Source organism: Aotus nancymaae, unplaced genomic scaffold (genome assembly GCF_030222135.1).
Source record: "Aotus nancymaae isolate 86718 unplaced genomic scaffold, 86718_ANA_hifiasm-v0.15.2.pri h1tg000008l, whole genome shotgun sequence".
Classification (NCBI taxonomy): domain Eukaryota; kingdom Metazoa; phylum Chordata; class Mammalia; order Primates; family Aotidae; genus Aotus; species Aotus nancymaae.
The window spans coordinates 2,794,701-2,817,333 of record NW_026988419.1 but is presented as its reverse complement, the minus strand read 5'-3'; the positions used below and the strand labels follow the sequence as shown (position 1 = coordinate 2,817,333).

The following is a 22,633-nucleotide window of genomic DNA, read 5'->3' as shown; positions in this document are numbered from 1 at the left end:
TTACTGTGCCTTTGGGATTTTCACACACGGGCTGTGAGCAGTGGGTCAGGATGGCCAACTGGAGGAAGCGCCACCTCAGCCCAATCCCTCAGAGGTGGAGGTGAGGATTAGCGCTCACCAGGAACCTTCTGGGATCCTTCAATGAGAGATGCAGGGGTCGGGACAGGCGCTGCCAGTGGGCCTGCTACCGATGTAGGACCTGGGGAAGCCTTCGAGGGGTTTCTGCAGGAAAACTTGCCGGAGAGGACTGAGGTGTCTGCAGAGATCTGGCCTGGGTTGAAGGGAGACTGGGAAGAAGGGAAATGTGTGTAGTGAAGACAGCAAGAGGCCAGTTCCCTCCGCCTGCGCCTCAGCACACCGGCCCCTGCAATGCCATGTCCGCTGCATTCCATGCCCCTCCCCGGCCTTTGTGGTTCGCACCGGGTGCCAAGAGTTCTGGGGGGACCTTGCCCTTCTCTGGCCGGAGCTGTCACCCTCACGGGGCCGCTCAGGCCGTCTGTCCAGCATGTCCCCAGACAGCTGCCACCAGGATTGGGGCAGGTTGAGGCTTTGGTAGGAGGGGCCTTCTGACCTGTGTCTACCCCATGCCCCCTGCAGAGCCTGGGTGTCTGCATTCTGGTTCATCCAGGGAAGAAAGGAAGGGTTCAGAGCCAAAACACCGGCTCCTCTCTGTCCTGCCACCCAGGGCAGCTCAGTACCGCCATGTTTCCAAGCTTGGCGCCCAGGAAGATGTCTCTAAGGCACGAATGCAGGTGAAGGCCATGCAGGAAGGCCACATGGGGCAGACAGCGCTTGGAGCTGAGAGCAGGTCTAACCCAGCTCCCTCAGCCTGCAGTCCTGCTCAGAACCATACTGCGACACCCCCTGAAAGGGGAGGAGCTGAGCCCTGGTCGCACACAGACGGGACAGCCACGTTACCATGAGGCAAGGAACTGAACCTTGTGGGCTTCAATCCTCTCCTCTACAAAATGGGAACAATAGGATGAGGCATGAGCCAGGGCCCAGGGCGGCCTTGCTAGGTTGCCCCGAGACACCGACATCAGCAGAGCTGCTGACCGAGCTGCCTCATCCCGCCAAAGGTTTGGCCTGGAACAGGATTTGCTGCTGCTGCCAGCAGAACACAACCGCCCTTAGTCCTGAGCCTGGCACACAATTAGCCACTGCCTGAGGATATGCTTCAGGGCCAAGAGTCACCTTGCCCACTCCCAAAGTCCCCAAATGGCCTCCCACTGGAGCCCAGGTGAAAAGATTAGCAGGGAATGGGTGCCCTCTGGTGGACACAGAGGAACTGCAACGTGTTCCTCTCTGCCCAGGATTCTGTTCAGTCCAGGAAAAACCCTTCGGTGGGCCCTGGTCCCAAGGTAGGTAACTTCAGTCACCTTCACACCCTGACCCACCAACAAGACCTTTCTCCCTCTCTGTCGCTGGAACACCAGTCAGATGTCACAATCGGTAGTCCTTTCCCAGGCCTTCCCTCTGGGCAACTGACATCCCCTCCCAGGGACTATCTTTTACACGGAACAAGAGCTGGAGGCTGGGGTCCACTCTTCCACTCCTGAAGGCCTTGGGATTCCCTGCGGTGACATGCGCTCCTGCTCAGCTCTGTTCAAATGCGTGGTGTGCATGGTGTCTGCCAGGGCAGGCCTGTTCCTGAGCTCTCTCCAGCGCCAAGTACAGCACACAGGGAAGGAAGGGCCTCATGTAGGATGGTACAATCCCTCACTAGACGCCACCCGCCCTCACTAGAATCCACGCGCCCTCACTAGACGCTGCGATCCCTCACTAGATGCCGCGATCCCTCACTAGACGCTGCGATCCCTCACTAGATGCCAGGCGCTCTCACTAGACGCCGCGATCCCTCACTAGACGCCGCGATCCCTCACTAGACGCTGCGATCCCTCGCTAGATGCCACGCGCTCTCACTAGACGCCGCGATCCCTCGCTAGATGCCACGCGCTCTCACTAGATGCCGCGATCCCTCACTAGATGCCACGCGCTCTCACTAGACGCCGAGATCCCTCACAAGACGCCGCGATCCCTCACTAGACGCCGCGATCCCTCACTAGACGCCACGCGCTCTCACTAGACGCCGCGATCCCTCACTAGACGCCACGCGCTCTCACTAGATGCCGTGATCCCTCACTAGACGCCGCGATCCCTCACTAGACGCCGCGATCCCTCACTAGACGCCGCGATCCCTCACTAGATGCCACGCGCTCTCACTAGACGCCGCGATCCCTCACTAGACGCCGCGCTCTCACTAGACGCCGCGATCCCTCACTAGACGCCGCGATCCCTCACTAGATGCCACGCGCTCTCACTAGATGCCACGCGATCTCACTAGACGCCGCGATCCCTCACTAGATGCCGCGATCCCTCACTAGATGCCACGATCCCTCACTAGATGCCACGCGCTCTCACTAGACGCCGCGATCCCTCACTAGATGCCGCGATCCCTCACTAGATGCCACGCGCTCTCACTAGACGCCGCGATGCCTCACTAGATGCCGATCCCTCACTAGATGCCACGCGCTCTCACTAGACGCCGCGATCCCTCACTAGACGCCGTGATCCCTCACTAGATGCCACGCGCTCTCACTAGACGCCACGTGCCCTCATTAGACTCCACGCGCCCTCACTAGACGCCACATGCCCTCACTAGACCCCACCCTCACTCACTGGGACTGCTACCCTGAGTGCAATCCCACGGCCCTCTGTCACTAGAATGAGGGGCAAGGAGTCAGGGGCTCGCAGCTCTACCTCCTGGCTCTCTCTTGGCTGTCGGCTACACACTCCCAGTATCCAGCACTGCTTCTCCTCTGCTGCCATCACAAGCCCTGGGGTCAGGATCCTCAGCCTCTGCCATTCCTAACTCCAACCGGATCTCAGTCCTTCCCCGGCCTTGCTGCCTAGCCTGCCTCTACCAGGCCACCTCTGCAGGTCGGATGCCTGTGTCCTAGACACAGGCCAGCCCTGCCTGCCTCAGGGCCCAGGCCATGGCATGGTCTCCTCTTGGTGGGAGCTGCTTCGTGGGGTTGGACTCCCTGGGCCCCACGTTATTTGGAGCCTGCTTGAGTCTGGCTGAGCCTCACAGGTCAGGCCCCCGCTATGCCCAACCTGTCTGCCCAGGAGCCCATCTCCTTGATGCAAGTGTGGTCAGTTTTGCAGTGTGGCTACCTGTCTTCCCTGTACCCCAAGCCCATGGAGGCATGGGCAAAGCCAGCCAGGGAAGCGGGCAGAGCTGTGCTCTGAGCTCCTCCTCTTGGGATACCTCAGCCTATGCTCATGGGTCTGGCCTGAGCTCAGAGGGGTGATGGAAACGCAGATTAGGAAACATGGCTGAAACAATTTAAGGCCACCTGGCATACTGACCTTACTTATACACTGGGTGAATGACAATGCATTATTTGCAGAGAAGGCCTAGCAGCCAGTGAGCGGTGTGGCTTCCATGAAGTCCTGAGCACAGCCAAGGAACCCAGCTTCAAGGGTGGGTGCTCCCATGGGCTCTCTATCAAGGCTGTCACCCACAGCAACAAGAAGGTCACTTGAAGCAACCTCATTTTACATACACTTATGTGGGGATCCCACTGTGAAGCTCTGGGCAGGGAGCAGACCCCTTACCGAAAGGAGATGCTGATGGATTCCTGGCTCTCCAAGGTCCCAGGGGACATCTATTGTTTTTGCCACTGAACACAGCCATCCCTTCATCCTCTTCTTGGAAGTAATGCCCTGAAGCAATGTCGTTTTTTTGTTTTTTGGTTTTTTTTTTTGAGACGGAGTCTTGCTCGTTGCCCAGGCTGGAGGGCAGTGGCATGATCTAGGCTCACTGCAACCTCTGCCTCCTGAGTTCAAGCAATTCTCCTGCTTCAGCCTCCCGAGTAGCTGGGATTACAGGTGTGAGCCTCCTGGCCCCAGCTTTCCTTCGGAATGTCCTCTCTCCCACACTCAGACAAGCCCCAGGGCAGAACATGTGACTTATTCCTGGCCAATCAGTGGCCTGAAGTGTCCTGGCCACATTGATTGGTTCAGAGTTGGCACACGACCCAAGTCATACAATCAGAAGGAGTTCTGGGACTTTTTTCCCTTTCTTTCTTTTTTTTTTTTTTGAGACGGAGTTTTGCTCTTGTAGCCCAGGCTGGAGTGCAGTGGCGAGATCTCAGCTCACTGCAACCTCCACCTCCCAGGTTCAAGCAATTCTCTTGCCTCCGCCTCCTGAGTAGCTGGTGCCCACCCCCACACCTGGCTAATTTTCTGTATTTTTAGTAGAGATGGGATTTCGCCATGTTGGCCAGGCTGGTCTTGAACTCCTGATCTCATGATCCGCCCGCCTCAGCCTCCCAAAGTGCTAGGATTACAGGCATGAGCCACCACGCCTGGCCACAATTTTTATTTTTTAATTTTTTTATTGGGTTGCTGGAAAGGTAAGAAACATTTGGTTTTATCCCTTAGGGATTTAAACTTAAGAGGCTGAGAAGATGAGGCTGCAGTCTACTCAGAGAGAAGCAGAACTGAGCCAAGAGGCAGAGGAACCTCATGTTCTGATGACATTGCTTGAGCTCTTCAATCCAGCCATGCAGAGTATTCAGTTATGCAAGCCAGTAAATTTCCTCCTGGTTTAGGCTAGTTCAGGTTGGGTTTTCTGTCATCTGTATGTGAAAGACTCCCAACTAATAAACAGGGAAAATGCAGGGCTTCAGGCTCCAGTCTCCAGGGACAACCAAGCCTCCATGAACAAAGACAGCTTGTTGGTGGGGGACAGAGGTGTGGGGATGCCTTCTCTGGTGTGGTTTCCAGATTTGGAGGAATACAGAGAGGTGAGTCAGCCTCAGAAGAGGCTGTGATGGTCATGGTCCATCTCTCAGCAGGATCTGAGTCCTGCCTGAACCATTCCAGCCAGGTGGGGGGATGGCAGGGGTCATCTGAGCTGCCCACCTGGAGCGCTCTGCGTGGACCCCCGTCCCCTCTTCTCCAGCCTACAGTGATCTCTGGCCCTCTGACCTCCGAGTGCTTCCACTGGGCCTCACAGTCAAACACACTCACTGAAGTAACTTGATGGCCCTGGGAGGCTCCTGGTTAAGGTGTGAGATCCCATCTCCAGGCAGTCTGGAACCTCCCAGTTGTCTCTCTGCCCCAAGGTGTACCTGAGAAAGGGGAGGTGACTCCATCCTGTCTGGAGAAATGCTAGGTTAAGCAATGATCAAAGGGCATGGTGGCTCATGCCTGTAATCCCAGCACTTTGGGAAGCTAAGTTGGGAGGATCACTTGAGCTCAGGAGTTTGAGAGCTCAGGAGTTTGAGGCCAGCCCCAGCCTGGGCAACATGGTGACACCCTGTCTCTACAAAAATTAAAAAATTTGGAGTGATGGCACATGCACCTATAGTCCCAGCTACATGGGAGGCTGTGGTGGGAGGATCACTTGAGCTTGGCAGGTTGAGGCTGCAGTGAACCACTGCACCACTGCACTCTGGCCTGGGAGATAAAGCAAAACCCTGTCTTAAAACAAAACCAACCAACTAACCAAACAAAGGAATGTTTTCTTTCTGTAGAATTCATTGCCACTAGGCAGTGCAGCAATATTCAGGTGCTCAAACCATGTCATCAGGAACCCATCTACCTCCCGCTTTCTGTCAGTTCTATTTTTCTTGGAATTGATTTTGTTTTCTGACCGTTTCACAGCTATAGTAGTATTGAACATGGTGACTACTTTCACAGCTTCTTCACCTAGCTTGGTGATGGGAGTGGGAGGGCTGAAAAGGTAGTATGTTAACAGGACAGTTGTTGGTTTTTTCTTTTTGAGATGGAGTCTTGCATTGTGGCCAGGCTGGAGTGCAATGGTGGGATCTCAGCTCACTGCAACCTCCATCTCCCGGTTTCAAGCAATGCTCCTCCCTCAGCCTCTCGAGTAGCTGGGACTACAAGCATGCATCACCATGCCCAGCTAATTTTTGTATTTTTAGTAGAGACGGGGTTTCACCATGTTGGCCAGGATGGTCTTGATCTCTTGACCTCGTGATCCACCCGCCTTGGCCTACTAAAGTGCTGGGATACAGGCGTGAGCCACTGCGCCGGGCCTCAACTGTCGGTTTTCTAATGAAACTCATGAGAAAGCGGTATGAAAGAGATCACGAGCCCTTCGGGAAGCCAGCAGCCCCTCATCCCCCTACTCCTAGTTCAGCTGAGATCAGGCTGTGCTCTGCAGGTCCACCTCACGGGCCCGCTGGGACCCAGCATCGCCGAAGCGGAACCAGTCTTTTTCCCCATGGTTCCAGCCTAAGTCCTGAGGAAGGCTCTCACTGGTCAGATCTGGTCACGTGACCCCATCCCCAAGTCAGTCTCACAGAGGCACTTGGACAGAGGGTGAGAATGGATTAGGGGTCTGCCCTTATGAAAAGTCAACGTTATGAATAGGAGGGAAGCTGGGCAGGAGAAAGCAACTGATGTCTTCCGCATCCAGTCCGTGGGTATTTGGGAAATTTCTTTTTTTGAGACAGAGTCTCCTCTGTCGCCCAGGCTGGAGTGCAGTGGCGTGATCTTGGCTCACTGCAACCTCTGCCCCCCAGGTTCAAGTGATTCTCCTGCCTCAGCCTCCCAAGTAGCTGGCACTACAAGCGCCCGCCACCATGCCTGGCTAATTTTTGTATTTTTAGTAGAGATGGGGTTTCACCATGTTGGCCAGGCTGGTCTCAAACTCCTGACCTTGTGATACAACCACCTCAGCCTCCCAAAGTGCTGGGATTACAGGCGTGAGCCACCGTGCCTTGCGGAAGAATTTCAATACAATTCAAAATGGAATCAGGTTGACCTGGGCCTGCTCTTGGGCAGGTGGGCCTGAAGTATGATTGCACCCAGTGGTAGTGGAACCACATGTCAATATTCCCCCTGGTATTGTCCCCGCGTACTTCTTTCACTTCCCTTTGTAGCTCTTCCACCACTAGGATGAGGCAGGGAGCTTGAGTCTCATTCCCTGAGAGACGGACACAGCCTGAGCCAAAAAGACACTGCTCAGCTTCAGTTTCAAAGTAGACTCTCTTTACTTATAGCGAGATGACGCTGGAAACCAAGCTCTCAAGAGTAGCAAAGGGCTAATGTGTTTTTATGTATCATGGACCAAAGTTCAGAGGCATGACCACAGTGGGAGAGGATAGTGAGAAAGGGCCCTGCTGACTGCACAGGGAGGGGACAAGCCTTTCAAGGCCAACTGGGGTAGGGCTAGGAGCAGGACAGAGACAATTTAGACATGAGTGACCTCATGGGCTGGCAGCTAGTGTCACATGATGCCCCAGAGACCACACAGGTCCTTCAGTGGATGCCAATGTAGGACGCCTCTGTCTTGGGGTGCTGAGCCACCAGCCTCTGAGGAACTATCCTCTCATCCCTGCTCTCTGGGTCTTTCCAAGCAGAGGAAGGATACTGCTGTCTGAGGGGTGTGGCTAGTTGAGACCTTGTCACATAGTTGGCCACCAGGCTCACTCACCACTACTCCTTTCGAGGTCACTCCAGCCAAAAAATGGCCACCTGCTCTCTGGGTCAAAGTGGTGCACAGAAGGGACCAGACGACATCACAGCCAAAGACTTCTAAGGGAACAGGTGGCACCAAAGGATAGTGGATCCTCCACAGTTCTCACGCTCAGCCCTGTCCTGAAGATGCTGGGAGCAGGACAGGCCCAGCTCTGACCCTACATGAGGGAGGCTTTAGGCAAGAAACTTCCCCTATGAGGTCTTGGGCTTCTCATGTCTGGAACGGAGCTCACCAGCTCTGCTCCTCTCAAGGTGAGGACAGACACAGCCCTCGCCCCCACCACTGAGTGTCACTGTTCATCAAGATTAGCAACTGCAGGTTACAGGGATTTTGGCAACTCTTCTACAGGCAGGATGGGAACAAATATCAGGGCTCTCAGGTGGCACAGTGTGACAAGGACCGGTGTAGCTCCAGCTGCTTATGGCATAGGAGGCTCATATAGCAAAGGACTCAGCCACTGGAAGAGCTGAGGGGTCTGTGGGGGACTGAGGAGGTCTGAGTGGGGAATGTGAGGGGGACTGCAGGGTGACACTAAGGGGTGTCTTAGCTCAGCTGCTGTAACACAGTACCTTCAACTGGGTGGCTTATAAACAGCAAATATTGGCCGGGTGCAGTGGCTCATGCCTGCAATCTCAGCACTTTGGGAGGCCGTTTTGGGTACATCACCTGAGGTCAGGAGTTCGAGACCAGCCTGGACAACATGGTGAAACCTCGTCTCTACTAAAAATACAAAAGTTAGCCAGGCGTGTTGGCAGGCACCTGTAATTCCAGATACTCAGGAGGCTGAGGCAGGAGAATTGCTTGGACCCAGGAGGCGGAGGTTGCAGTGAGCCAAGATCACACCATTGCACTCTAGCCTGGGCGACAAGAGCAAAACTCAATAAAAACAAACAAACAAACAAAAAAACCCAGCAAATATTTATTTCTCACAGTTCTGGAGGCTGGAAAATCGAAGATCAAAGGTGCCATCTGTCTACAAAAACAGAAACAAAACAAAAGGGTGCTGGTACACTTGCTGTTGGGTGAGGGCTGCTTCCTGGCTCATGGACAATGCCTCTCTGCTGCGTCCTCACATGGTGGAAAGAGGGAGGGTGCTTTCTGGGGTCTCTCTTTATAAGGGCACTAATCCCATTCATGAAGACTCCACCTCCTTGGCCTTATCTCCTCCCAAAGGCCCCACCTCCTAACACTGTCTCCTTAGGGAGACATAGGAATTTTGGGGGGATACCAACATGCAGACCATAGCAGAGGGATACAGAGAAGGGACTGAGGGGACCTGAGTGGGTACTGGGAGGAGAATATGGGGGACTTGAGGTAGGACTGCCCAGGGGCCTACTAAAATAACAAACTGGTTGGGCACAGTGAAGCTCACGCCTACAATTCCAGCACTTTTGAGGCCAAGGTGGGGGGACTGCTTGAGCCCAGGAGTTTGAGACCAGTCTGGGCAACACAGTGTGACAACTGTCTCTTAAAAACATTTTAAAAATTAAAGAGAAATCAAAAACACCGACTTAACTTTTGCTGGTAGCCTCTTGTGCAATGACCTGTTTTCAATGTGGCCATCCCAGTAGCTTTTTGCCTCTTCAGGTAGGAGGCCAAGGAGACGCCTGTGTACAGAGGCATGGTTTTCCTTAGAATATCACTGTGTATCTCCTCCAGAAATACCATTAAGTCCACAACTGATGTTCTCTAATTTGGTGCTATAACATCATTTGTAGCCTACAAACGTTTGAGGATCACTTTGGTTATAAAACTACTTTAATATCATGTCTTTTTTTTTTTTTTTTTGAGACGGAGTCTTGCTCTGTTACCCAGGCTGGAGTGCAGTGGTGTAATCTCAGCTCACTGCAACCTCCGTCTCCTGGGTTCAAGTGATTCTCCTGCCTCAGCCTCCTGAGTAGCTGGGATTACAGGCATGAGCTGCCACACCTGGCTAATTTTTGTATTTTTAGTAGAGATGGAGTTTCACCATGTTGGCCAGGCTGATCTCAAACTCCTGACCTCGTGATCCACCCGCCTCAGCCTCCCAAAGTGTTGGGATTACAGGCTTGATCCACTGTGCCCATGAAAAATGTCTACTTTTAAGTAAGTCTGCTTTTACTTTCTTGGAATCCTCCAAGAAAAACTGGTTATAATCTTAGCCTAATTTTACCAAATTAATATTTATTATTCAAAATTTTCAATATTTGTTAAATTATATTCAGCTTATTGCTGAATATAAGCTAATTAAAAGTTGGTATATACCTGCCAGAAGAGATGATTGGGATTCTAATCCTGACATAAAACAATAAAATGTAATTTTAAGTTCTGTAAACAGGTAGACCAATCATCTCCACTTGATTATGCCAGCGTACCTTGTGACTCATAAAATACTCAGATAGCATATTATATATCTCAAATGCACATAATTTAGCTCAAGATGAATTAATATTATATATAAAGCATTCAAGTAATAATAACTTTGCTTATCCTCTTATAACAGAGAAGAGTTATTTGGGGGATGATTTGAGTAAGTCAATTCACTTAAGATGCCATTCTAAGATATCTGAGTAGATACCTTTTCCTTTGAATGCATTTTCTCTAATAAGTGTAAGAATTCAAAAGCATTCTATTGAACCAAGAGCTCAGAGTTCAGAAGTGGGTGGTCAATACCCATTTGTTGCTACAGCTGCCAATAATGGGGTTTGAGGGTATGTTTCTTTCTTTCTTGAGACAGGGTCTCACTCTGTCACCCAGGCTGGAGTGCAGTGGCGTGATCTCAGCTCACTGCAACCTCTGCCTCCCAGGCTCAAGCAATCCTTCCACCTCAGACTCCTGAATACCTGGAAACTACAGGTGTGCACCACCACACCCAGCTAATTTTTGTATTTTTTGTAGAGACGGGGTTTCACCATGTTGACCAGGCTCATCTCAAACTCCTGAGTTCAAGCAGTCCCCTGCCTCCACCTCCCAAAGTGCTGGGATTACAGCAGGGAGCCACCATGCCCAGCCAAGTACATGTTTTTAACCCTCTGAAAGACATTTTATTTTTTGTGAGACAGGATCTCGCTCTATTGCCGAGGCTGGTGTGCAGTGGCATGAACATGGCTCACTGCAACTTTAACTTCCTGAGTTCAAGTGCTCCTCCTGCCTCAGCTTCCCAAGTAGCTGGGATCACAGGTGTGTGTCCCCATGCCCACCTAATTTTTAAAATGATTTTTTTGCAAAGACAGGATCTTGCTTTGTACCCTAGTCTGGCCTTATACTCTTGGGCTCAAGCAATCCTCCTGCCTTGGCCTCTCAGTGCTGGGATTGCAGGTATAAGCCATGGTGCCTGGTCCTTCAAGACAAGTATGTCTTTAAGAGCTTACCTGAGGTCCCCAAACTTTCTCTGTTCACCGCAATCTTAGTGTTTCAGTAACTTTTTCGCAGTGCACCTAAGCCAAAATAAATATCTAACTCCTTTTTATTTAGTTAGGTTTAAACAACTTATAAAGTATTTCTGCCCTAACTTAGTAGCTTGCCATATTATTTTGGAGAAAAAAAGCCACATAAATTGAGAAAATATTTTCTTTTCTTCTTTTTTTGAGAGAGGGACTCACTCTGTTGCTCAGGCTGGAGTGCAATGGTGTAATCTTGGCTCATTGAAACCTCTGCCTTCCAGGTTTAAATGATTCTCCTGCCTCAGCCTCCCAAGTAGCTGAGACTAGAGGCACACGCCACCACACCCGGCTAATTTTTGTGTTTTTTTTTGGTAGAGACAGGGTTTCATTGGGCCAGGCTGGTCTCTAACTCCTGGCCTCAAGTGATCCACCTGCTTCGGCCTCCCAAAGTGTGGGGATTATAGGCATGAGCCATTGTGTCCAGCCTACTTTTTTTTTTTTTTTTTTTGAGACGGAGTCTCACTCTGTTGTGAAGCTGGAGTGCAATGGCTGATCTTGGCTCACTGCAACCTCCACCTCCCAGGTTCAAGTGATTCTCCTGCCTCAGCCTCCCGAGTAGCTGGGACTACAAGCGCACACCACCATGCCCAGCTAATTTTTGTATCTTTAGTGGAGACAGGGGTTCGTCTTGTTGGCCAGAATGGTCTCCATCTCCTGACCTCGTGATCCACCCACCTCAGCTTCCCAATGGGCTGGGATTACAGGCATGAGCCACCGCCCTGGGCAATTTCATTTTTAGTTAAAATGAATGACTTACTAATGGGGTGTGTGTGCCTGTTAGGCACTGCACAGCTTTTCGAACCTTGGAATCTGATTGGACACCACCACCCTCATCTCCTGTTCACGTTGATTTTCTCTGTGTTCTGGCTTCTTATCACCCAAACCTCTGCAAGCTCAGCTTCCCACAGATATTTCATCAAAGAGAATGCAGCATGGCCTAATTTGAAACTTAACGGTCTTGAGCTAATAGTTAAGAGTTAATAGGACAGATGTTCAGTGCCACTGTATTTTCTTTGAAAATTAAAAAAATCCTGCAACCTCCCTGTGAGTTTGTGGAAGTCTTCGCCAAATTCCTGATTCTCACCCAACTCCACCCTTCAGTTTATTCAAAGCTACAGCTGAAGCTGTTTGGTTACAGATCAAAGAAAATCACCAAAGAGAATTGCTAAGCCCATTATGTCTTCACTTTGAGGACTATTTTAACAGTGCGTTTTGAAAGCTGTAAAACAATTACCAGGTCACTAGCAAGAAGTTCTAAAAATAAACTTGACAATACAGGCTTAAGGTACTGTCCCACAGGCACAGGACAGTATTGTAACTAGAGGGGCTGGCATTGCAGCTTAGCATGTTCTTTCTGGCTGGGATGTGGAGGATAAATCAGGCAGGGAGGCCGGTGCTGCAGTCCTGAGATGTTACAGGAACTGAGGTGGGGGCTGTGGGGATGGTGAGGACACAAACAAGATGTTTATGAAGTGAAGTCAGTAGGCTAGGGTCTATTGGGCTGTGGGGCAGTAGGGCTGGGAGAATGGAGACAGCCCATGCCCCCACTCTGGGTGGATGTGTCCACCCACCCCTCTCACCCATGACTGGGGAGTGAAGGAAAGCAAGAGCACCTGACCTCTTTGCCTGACTTCTTCCTCATTTCTCTTCTCCACCCTACACTTGGCTGCAAGGGGAGGGCTTTCATCTCCTTCTATAATGCAAGGATTTCCCTCACATTGTAGCCTGAGTTCTCTGTATTCAACAGGTAATCAAGTATGGTCACCTGGTTCTTACCAAGTTGATGGCAGTTTAAGGGATTTAAAAACTCTTTCTGAGTAAAGCCTGGCTTTCCAGACTTTCGGTTTGATGGAGATTCACAAATCCTGTTTTGGAAGTCAATAGCTGAACGCTGACTTCTTTCATTTATTTATTTAAAAGAAATAAGACAGGGTCTTGCAATGTTTTCCAGGCTGATTTCGAACTCCTGGCCTCAAGTGATCCTCCCCCTTGGCCTCCCAAAGTGTTGGGATTGCAGTTGTGAGCCACCCATGCCTGGCCTTGAGTTTTTTCAATTTCTACACCCCTCACTCCAGATTGATGCTGCCATTACTGTCTTGTCTTCTTCACAACACTGATCATGATCTGAAATTATTTATTTACCTTCTCTCTCCTCCCATTAAAATCTAATGGGAGATTGTCTGGGCATGGCAGCTCACACCTGTAATCCAGCACTTTGGGAGGTTGAAGCAGGAGGTTCACTTGAGGTCAGGAGTTTGAGACCAGCCTGGCCAACATGGTGAAACCTGTTTCTATTAAAAATGCAAAAGTTCGAGACTAGCCTGGACAACATGGTAAAACCCCGTTTCTACTACAAATACAAAAATTAGCCAGACATGGTGGTGTGTGCCTGTAGTCCCAGCTATTTGGAGGCTGAGGCAGGAGAATAGCTTGAACCTAGGAGGCAGAGGTTGCAGTGAGCTGAGATGGCACCACTGCACTCCAGCCTGGATGACAAGACAAGACCTGTCCAAAAAAAAAAAAAAAAAGCAAAGTTAGCTGCGGGTGGTGGCAGATGCCTGTAATCCCAGCTACTTGGGAGGCTGAGGCAGGAGAATTGCTGAACCTGGGAGGTGGAGGTTGCAATGAGCCGAGACCACGCCACTGCACTCTAGCCTGGGCAACAAGAGCGAAACTCCATCTCAGAAAAGAAACAAACAAACAAAAAAATCTAATGGGAAAATAGGGACCTTACTCATGTTGTCTAGCAAGTTATCTCCACTGCTTAGAACAGTGTCTGGAATATAAAAAGTAAATGTGTGTGGAGTAAATGTATAATGCTTAAAGAAATTGGCACATAGCATGTTCTCAATACTCAATCTACAACTAAAAAAGAAAATCTGAAATTTTCGGGACAAGGCAGCTGGAAGAAAATGAAGAGTCTACAGAGGAGGAAGGAGCAGAACACCCAGAGGAGGGGCTCCCAGAATCCAAGAACTTGAAGGGGCTCAACAGAGTAGGGGGGGCCAGAGCCAGATGGCAGTGTTTGAGGAGTGGATGAGAGGAGTGGGAAGCGTGAGTGAAGACAATTCCAAGTTTGGATCTGCAGGGAAAGAGAAGGACTAGAGCAGGAGCTGAAGGCCATGCAAGATTGAAAAGAAGTCTTATTTTTAGAAATTTATTTTTTAAGGTGATTTGAACATGTTTTGTGGGCTGAGGATTGAAGGATCCAGAGAAAAGAAAAGGCTTTTCCAATTTTGTCTTAAGCCTAATCTCCGTTTCCTTTAGATTTCTACCTGGTATTTCTCTTACGGCATTTCTTTCTTTCTTTCTTTCTTTTTTTTTTTTGAGATGGAGTATCCCTCTTGTCATCCAGGCTGGAGTGCAGTGGTACGATCTTGGCTCACTGCAACCTTCACCTCCCGAGTTCAAGCAATTCTCCTGCCTCAGCCTCCTGAGTAGCTGAGATTACAGGCACCGGCCACCACACCCAGCTAATTTTTGCATATATATATATATATATTTCTTTTTGTAAAGACAGGGTTTCCCCATATTAGCTAGGCTGGTCTCAAACTCCTAACCTCACAGGTGATCCACCCGCCTCAGCCTCCCAAAGTGCTGGGATTACAGGTGTGAGCCACTACACCAGGCCTCTTATGGCATTTCTGATAATTATTTGTTATTCTCCTATTAGAGAGAAACTCAGTAAAGGTAGCCCTGTGCCTAGCACAGCAGCTTATTAGTGGTTATAATAGGCCTGTAAGTGTGGCTATATCCCCTTTGGAAGACTTTCATGCCCAACTAGGGCCAGACTCAGTACTTTATCACATTCCCCATCACAAAAGCCCAATACTCAAAACACTGGCAAGAAACAAAATAGGGGTACAGATGCAAGGGTGTATTGCCTATTACACAGCAAAGCTTACCAGAAATTCTCTAAATAGAAATCTTATTATTTCTCGCAAGTCTCCTTCTCCAAGGCTGTGCAGCCTGGGATTCTTCCCCACTCTCCTCCCCTATACAGACTCTTAAGCCCCTCTTGATTACCCTGAGTAGCTGAACTCTCTTTCTCAGCTTGTACAGGTCAGAGATGGGACTCCATTCCTTAAGCAAGCTGCTTGGAGACCTTGGTCTGTCCTGTAGCCATCCCCATGTACACATCTATGTCTCTAACACATATTAAATGCCTCTACCAGTATTTCTCAAAGCATGGTCCATGGACCACCTGCATCAGAATCACCTGGTGGCTTTAACGTGCAGATTTCTGGGCCTCACACCTGCTAAATCAGAATCTATGGGAGGGTGGGGCAGGGAAGTGCCCATCAGTGGTTTGAAAATCAGTGCCCATAGACTGTGCCAAGCCTGGTCTATATACATCTCTTTCCAGGAACATTCTGCGGCCTTCAGTGTATCCAAAAAAAGCTGCCTCTCCTGGCATCTGGGCCTGCATCAAGGCCTACCACACAAGAGGTGACTTTGATTTAAAAAGGGTCCTCATCCCTACAGTTCCCCTGTCCTCTGCTTTTGCTTGTGTTTACTCAGGCCTGCACCAATTCCCTCCTTCTCCTCCTAGCATTCAGCCTTCCTTCCCACCAGTTTAAGTCCCACCCACACTACTTGGAGCCCCCAATTAGTACTGTCCCTGAAGCACATATCTTTTTTTTTTTTTTTCCCTCAGAGCCGCTAGCAAGAAGCATGTCTGCCTGTTCTGGCCAGATGAATGAGTGGAGAAGCATTCTCTGGGAAGTCCTTTCTCCACTACAGTTCAGTCCCATGAGAGCATTCCCTGATGGAATTCTGGGGAGCAGATGTGGTTTAGGAAAGAGAAGGAGATGGGTTCACTCAGAAAAAGAGATGGCTTTTTTTTTTTTTTTTTTTTTTGAGACGGAGTTTCGCTCGTTACCCAGGCTGGAGTGCAATGGCGCGATCTCGGCTCACCGCAGCCTCCGTCTCCTGGGTTCAAGCAATTCTCCTGCCTCAGCCTCCCGAGTAGCTGGGACTACAGGCACGCACCACCATGCTCAGCTAATTTTTTATATGTTTAGTAGAGACGGTGTTTCACCATGTTGACCAGGATGGTCTCGATCTCTTGACCTCGTGATCCACCCACCTCGGCCTCCCAAAGTGCTGGGATTATAGGCGTGAGCCACCGCGCCCGGCCTAGATGGCATTTTAAGGAAGTAATTTAGGTTGGGTGCAGTGCCTCATGCCTGTAATCTCAGTGCTTTGGGAGGCTGAGGCAGGAATTTCTCTTGAGGTCAGGAGTTTGAGCCCAGCCTGGGCATCATAGTGAGACCTTCATCTCTACAAAAAAGTATTTAAAAATTAGCTGGGCATGGTGGCGCACATGTGTAGCCCCAGCTACTTGGCAGGCTAAGGTGGGAGGATCCCCTGAATCCAGGAGTTCAAGGCTTCTGTGAGCTAGTATCATGCCACTGCACTCCGGCCCGGATGACAGAGAGAGACTCTGTCTCTAAAAAGAATAAATAAATAAGTAATAAAGCAATTCATTTTCACCTTGTTTTTTCTATTTATTTATTTATTTTTTGAGATGAAGTCTTGCTCTGTCGCCCAGGCTGCAGCACAGTGGCACAATCTCAGCTCACTGCAACCTCCACCTCCCCGGTTCAAGCAATTCTCCCTGTCTCAGCCTCCTGAGTAGCTGGGATTACAGGTGCCCACCACCACACCTGGCTATGTTTTTTTCTTTTCTTTTTTTTGAAACAGGGTCTTGCTCTGTCACTCAGGCCAGAGTGCACTGGCATGATCTCAACCCACTGCAACCTCTGCCTCCTAGGCTCAAGCAATCCACCTGCCTTATCCTCCCAGGTAGTTGGGACTACAGACACACACCTCCATGCCTGGATAATTTATGTATTTTTTTTTTGTAGAGACTGGGTTTTACCATTGTTGCCAGGCTGGTCTTGAACCCCCGGGGTCAAGCGATCCTTCTGCCTTTGCTTCCTAAAGTGCTGGGGTTACAGGCGTAAGCCACCGTGCCTGGCTCACCTTGTTTTTCCATCCAACCTTTGGTATTTAAAAAATAGCTTTTGAAGACAACATATCTAATATGAGAAATTGAATCATCATTGAAAGATGGTGCTAGTACATTAAAAATGTATCATTTCTCCTCCCCAACCACAGATGCAAACAGGCTCAGGTAATAGACAGAAAAGGTAAACAGAAATCTGAGAGCAAGAACCACACCAAAGAGAGCGAGCCATACCTCTGGTGTGTTCTGTCCTCTGGCCTCAGACCTTACTGCTTTGGTAACCGGAAACCATGTAATTGTTGGTATTTTATAAAAGACAGTGAAGGAAGGCTGGAAGCAGTGGCTCATGTCTGTAATCCCAGAATTTTGGGAGGCTGAGGTGGGTGGATCACCTGAGGTCAGGAGTTTGAGACCAGCCTGGCCAACATGGTGAAACCCCGTCTCTATTAAAATGACAAAAAAATTAGCCAGGCATGGTGGTGGGCTACTTGGGAGGCTGAGGCAGGAGAACTGCTTGAACCCAGGAGGCAGAGGTTGCAGTGAGCTGAGATTATGCCACTGCACTCCAGCCTGGGCAAAAAGAGTGAGATTCTGTCTCAAAACAAAACAACAGCAAAAAAAGACAGTGAAGGCTACTGGTAGCTCAGAGGTAAGAACACTTTTTGGTGTTCTCTTTTATGTCAGACCTGAAAACACTGCCAGTTGTAATTCCTCCTCTCCCACACTGGCTTCCAATGATGGCAGTCTTAAAGGCCTCCCAGCCTCCTCCCAGCCCAGAGGCCTTCCCATTGTTCTCCAGTTAGGTTCATGGAGATCTCTTCATTTTGTAGCTTCTAGTCTCATTTAGGAATACAAGAGTCCCTACTCTACCAACTTAGGACTGCCCTTTCTGGAAACTTCTTGAACAAATGAATACTGTAAACAAATAGAAAAAGTTAACAACAATAAACAAACAAACGGTGAATGTATGTTGTGGAAAATAATCATTAAAAATTGTGTCTAAAAGACAAATGTTAGGGTCATGGGTTTGGTTCAAGTTTGTTGCACAGTTTTGGAAAGCAGTAACTGTGGCACTCAGGAACAAGATCTATCAGTTCCATTCCTGGGGTAAAATACAGTTGGGATCTTATATCTGGTTTCTTCCCATCATGCAGCCAGGTTCATTTTCCAGAAAAAGGAGAGATAAAAGCAGTGCCATGCTAAAGACTGTAGGAATATTTTAATTCATATTTTTAATTACATTATGTAATAATAATATCATAGTCTATTTTACAAGTTAAATGTATGAGAATGTATGAAATAGAAATGGTAGGAAAAAAAACTAAACATGGGTCAGGAACATGGAATTTTTCCAAAAACCAGGGGCCAAAGGTAGATGTGTAGCCTGAAGGGCCCAAGGAGGAGTCAAGAAGGGTAACAGGTACAGTTATTGGTTTGTGGTATGTATTTGTTCCCTGTGTGTACACTGGGAAGGACTTGAGACCTGTCCCCTGCCCTGGTCTGGGGTTGGGAATTTAGTCTGGTCAGCTGGAAGATGGCGGCTTGGGAAAAAGAGCCATCTGGTTACCTACACAGAGCTGGTCCCCTGGTGGCTGCAGGTAGGTTCTGCTGTTGAGGAAATTAGGGGTGGAATTGTCAAAAATCAAATGTGTGGAAGAAAAAAGTTAACAGTTTCCTCCTCCCTCCAAAAAACTCAAATTCTTGAAATGCACACATATTCTTCTCTCAAACATAGAAAAGTCTCACTCTGGATGTGCTTACAAGAAGATCGTCGTCAAAAAACTTTGTTTCTATGATAACGTTCCCACTGTAAGTAAGACGAGAAACAGAGGGCAAAAGAAAGAGAGTGAGCATGTTAGGCACAGGATTTCATTTCCACAAAGTGGTTTCTATCTGGATTCCTAGGCCAATGGACATGCACCCACCCAGAGCCTTAGCTTAGGGACATTAAAATCCTTGTCTATATGGGGCTACAAGTCTAATGTGACATTTAACTTATGTTGTTAGATTCATCCCTGTTAAGCTCACAAATCAGAAGTGAGAGCATTTCTCCACTCCTTGGTACACTCTAAAGCCCTTAGTAGAGTGCTCTGCACACAGGGTGCTTATAGATCCGACTGATTTTCTGATACCGCATTCATGGACACCTCTGGCTGGTTTACACATAGAAGCCTGCAGACCTCAGGGGCAGTATCCTTCCCTACAGTACTCACTATAGTGGAAAGGTGGGCTTTGGTCTGGCCTGCATCTACTTTCCTGCCTTTGGGTAACAGCACCTTGCTCTTCATTTGGGAACTACCCTTCCTCCAGTCCACATGCCAAGTGAGTGGCCCCTCACTCACCTGGCAAAAGGGTGAACAGAGGATGTAACTTAGCCCAATTAGACTCTTTTTGCTTGAACAAGATCCTTCCTGTAGTTTCTCCTTGAGGAAGCCATCCTGTCTTCAGGAATTCCTGTCCCCTGCATCTTCCAAGCCGCCCCAGGTCTCCCCCTTAGTCTTTCAACTCTTGTATTAGCCAGAGCCTGTTTCTATGATTTACAACTAAAGAACACTAAACGATGCACCTGTATTGTGAGGGCAGAATTTTATTTTTCTTGGTAGGTATTCTCAGTGCTCCTATTTGTAAAATGGGAGAGACTATAACCTTACCAAATTACACTTGAACTGAGTTTAGGGCAACTGTTTTTGGGGGTTCTAAAAAGTTAAGTATAGCTAGTCCCCTGCTTACAATGAATCAGCTTATGATTTTTCTTTTTCTTTTTCTTTTTTTTTTTAAGACAGGGTTTCACCATGTTGGTGGGGCTGGTCTTGAACTCCCGATCTCAGGTGATCCGCCCACCTTGGCCTCCAAAGTGCTTGGATTACAGGCGTGAGCCACCACGCCCGGCTGATTTTTCAACTTTATAGTAGATTTATGAGGATGCTAAATGCATTTTTGACTTATGATATTTTCATCTTATGATAGGTTTATCAGGATGTAACCCCACTATAAGTTAAGGAGTACCTGAACTATTTTGGGGGGCTCTAAAAGGTATGACATGACTTAACCTAAAAATGTTATCACAGACTTAATGGTTTTAGTACCTGAAAGAAATCAGGCCTGGCCCCAGCCTGACCAATATGGAGAAACCTCATCTCTACTAAAAAAAAACAAAAATTAGCTGGGCATTGTGGCAGGCACCTATAATCCCAGCTACTCGGGAGGCTGAGGCAGGAGAATTGCTTGAACTCGGGAGGCGGAGGTTGCAGTGAGCCAAGATCACGCCCCTGCACTCCAGGTTGGGTGACAGAGCAAGACTCTGTCTCAAAAAAAAAAAAAAAAAAAAAAATCAGGCCTGCTCAAGAAATAGTCAAATGAAGTTTAATAAAATCTAAAAAAACCCTGCTTTCATAAACTACTGTACTTTCCCAGGGTAATTAATTACCAGCAGATACATTTCTGCTGGTAATTAATTATAAAACAGGTAAATAAGGTACTCAAAATCTGACTGGCTGATAGGATATAAAAGTAGCTACTATTGTAATTAAAAATCTACTTTTAAAACTATTAAAACTTTTAAAAAATTCTATTACAATTTTTTTTTTTTGAGACAGTCTTGCTTTGTCACCCAGGCTGGAGTGCAGTGGCACAATCTTGGCTCACTGCAACCTCTGCCTCCCAGGTTCAAGCGATTCTCCTGCCTCAGCCTCCTGAGTAGCTAGGACTACAAGCACGTGCCACCACACCAGGCTAATTTTTTCTATTTTTAGTAGAAACAGTGTTTCGCCATGTTAGCCAGGATGGTCTCAATCTCCTGACCTCATGATCCACCCGCCTCAGCTCTCAAAGTGCTGGAATTACAAGCATGATCCACAGTGCCCTGCCTCTATTATAAAATTTAGATGGGGTCTTGCTATGTTGCTCAAGCTAATCTCAAACTCTTGGACTCAAGCAATCCTCCTGCCTCAGCTTCCCAAGTAGCTAGGATTATAGGCAAGTGTCACCACATCTGGCTATTAAAAAAACCATTAAAAACTTAAAAAGGGGCTGGGTGCAGTGGCTCACTCCTGTAATCAATCCCAGCACCTTGGGAGGCCAAGGCAGGTCGATCACCTGAGGTCAGGAGTTTAAGACCTTCAGGAGTTCAGCCGGGCCAACATGGTGAAACCCCATCTCTGCTAAAAAACACAAAAATTAGTTGGGTGTGGCGGTGGGTGCCTGTAATCCCAGCAACTCAGGAGGTTGAGGCAGGAGATTCACTTGAACCCAGGAGGCAGAGGTTGCAGTGAGCCGAGATTGCACCACTGCAATTCAGCCTGGGCAACAGAGAGACTCCGTCTCAAAAAAAAAAGAAAAAAAAAACCCAAAAACTTAAAAAGTAGAGACAGGCATGGTGGCACATGCCTGTAGTCCTACCTACTTAGGAGGCTGAGGCAGGAAGATCACTAGAGCCCAGGAGCTGGAGTCCAGCCTGAGCAACATGGCAAGACCCTGTTTCTAAAAAATAAATAAATAAACAAATAAACAAAACCTCAAAAACAAAAAACCTAAAAGTAAATAACCTTAATTTAACAGATTCAATATGGCTTTCATAAAGGACCTGTTGAAAGAGATGATCCAATATTACACAATTATCTGTGGGACTAACTTTTTTTTTTTTTAAACAGAGTCTCACTCTGTTACCCAGGCTGGAATACAGTGGGGCAATCTTGACTCACTGCAACTTCCACCTCTCAGGTTCAAGCAATTCTCCTATCTCAGCCTCCTGAGTAGCTGGTATTACAGGCATGTGCCACCACGCCAAGAGTTAACTTGGGACTAACTCTTCAGAAAGTACTGTTACTGTAACATTTGAGAGACTAACATCCTTCCCACAGAAAATGGGGGGTGAGAAGTTATTGACAGTATTTTTGGACAAAGGACAAACGAATTATTCTTTGAAGAGGAAGTAAAGCTATAAATATGGTGAGCTATTCGCCAAAAAACTGTAACCAAGTATTATACTCAAAACCTTAATTTTTTTTTTTTTTTTTTTTTTTTTTTTTAGATGGCATCGTGCTCAGTTGCCGGGCTGGAGTACAGTGATGCAATCTTGGCTCACCACAACCTCTGCCTCCCGGGTTCAAGCGATTCTCCTGCCTCAGCCTCCTGAGTAGCTGGGACTACAGGGACACGCCACCATGCCCAGCTAATTTTTGTATTTTTAGTAGAGACGGGGTTTCACCATGTTGGCCAGGATGGTCTTGATCTCTTGACCTTGTGATCCACCCACCTCAGCCTCCCAAAGTGCTGGGGAAAACAGAATTATTAATAGGACTTTGCGAGATTCTGTTAAAGGTGATCTAAACAAAATACAGAGGTACCAGAAGTATGATAGTCAGGAATGAGAGCAAATTAACATAGATTTGGTATATATTAAAGGCAGTCTCCTTTCATGTCATCTCATTTTATCTTCATTACACCTCTGTAAGAGAGAATTATTAATTCTGTGTTTAGAGATTAAAGACTAAAGCTCAGAGAAATAAAGTGTATTAGAGCCCAAGATGACACAGGTAGTCAGGGTGAATCAGGAATTTAAACCTCGTCTAAAGGTTTTCTTATTCTTTCCACTCTATCACACTGTCTTTTTCATTTGAAAAAGGTCAGGAACCTGGAAACCTAGACACCCTTGGATGCTCCTTTACTCTATTTCTCAGCTGAACTCTCTGCCCACTGAATGGCACCAGGAGTCCCACCTGC

The 22,633-nt window shown here is 48.2% G+C and overlaps 1 protein-coding gene across 2 annotated transcripts in view; it reads right to left on the bottom strand.

Annotated features, from left to right (window-relative positions):
- Positions 1-18,107: 18,107 nt before the first annotated feature.
- PDE6D (phosphodiesterase 6D) overlaps positions 18,108-22,633 on the bottom strand; it is a 59,310-nt gene continuing 54,784 nt past the window's right edge. For both annotated transcript variants that reach the window (XM_012434138.2, XM_012434139.2), the window contains one exon: positions 18,108-18,719. In XM_012434138.2, the coding sequence (XP_012289561.1) occupies positions 18,638-18,719 (82 nt within the window). In that variant the 3' untranslated portion in view covers positions 18,108-18,637. The remainder of the gene's footprint in view (positions 18,720-22,633) is intronic.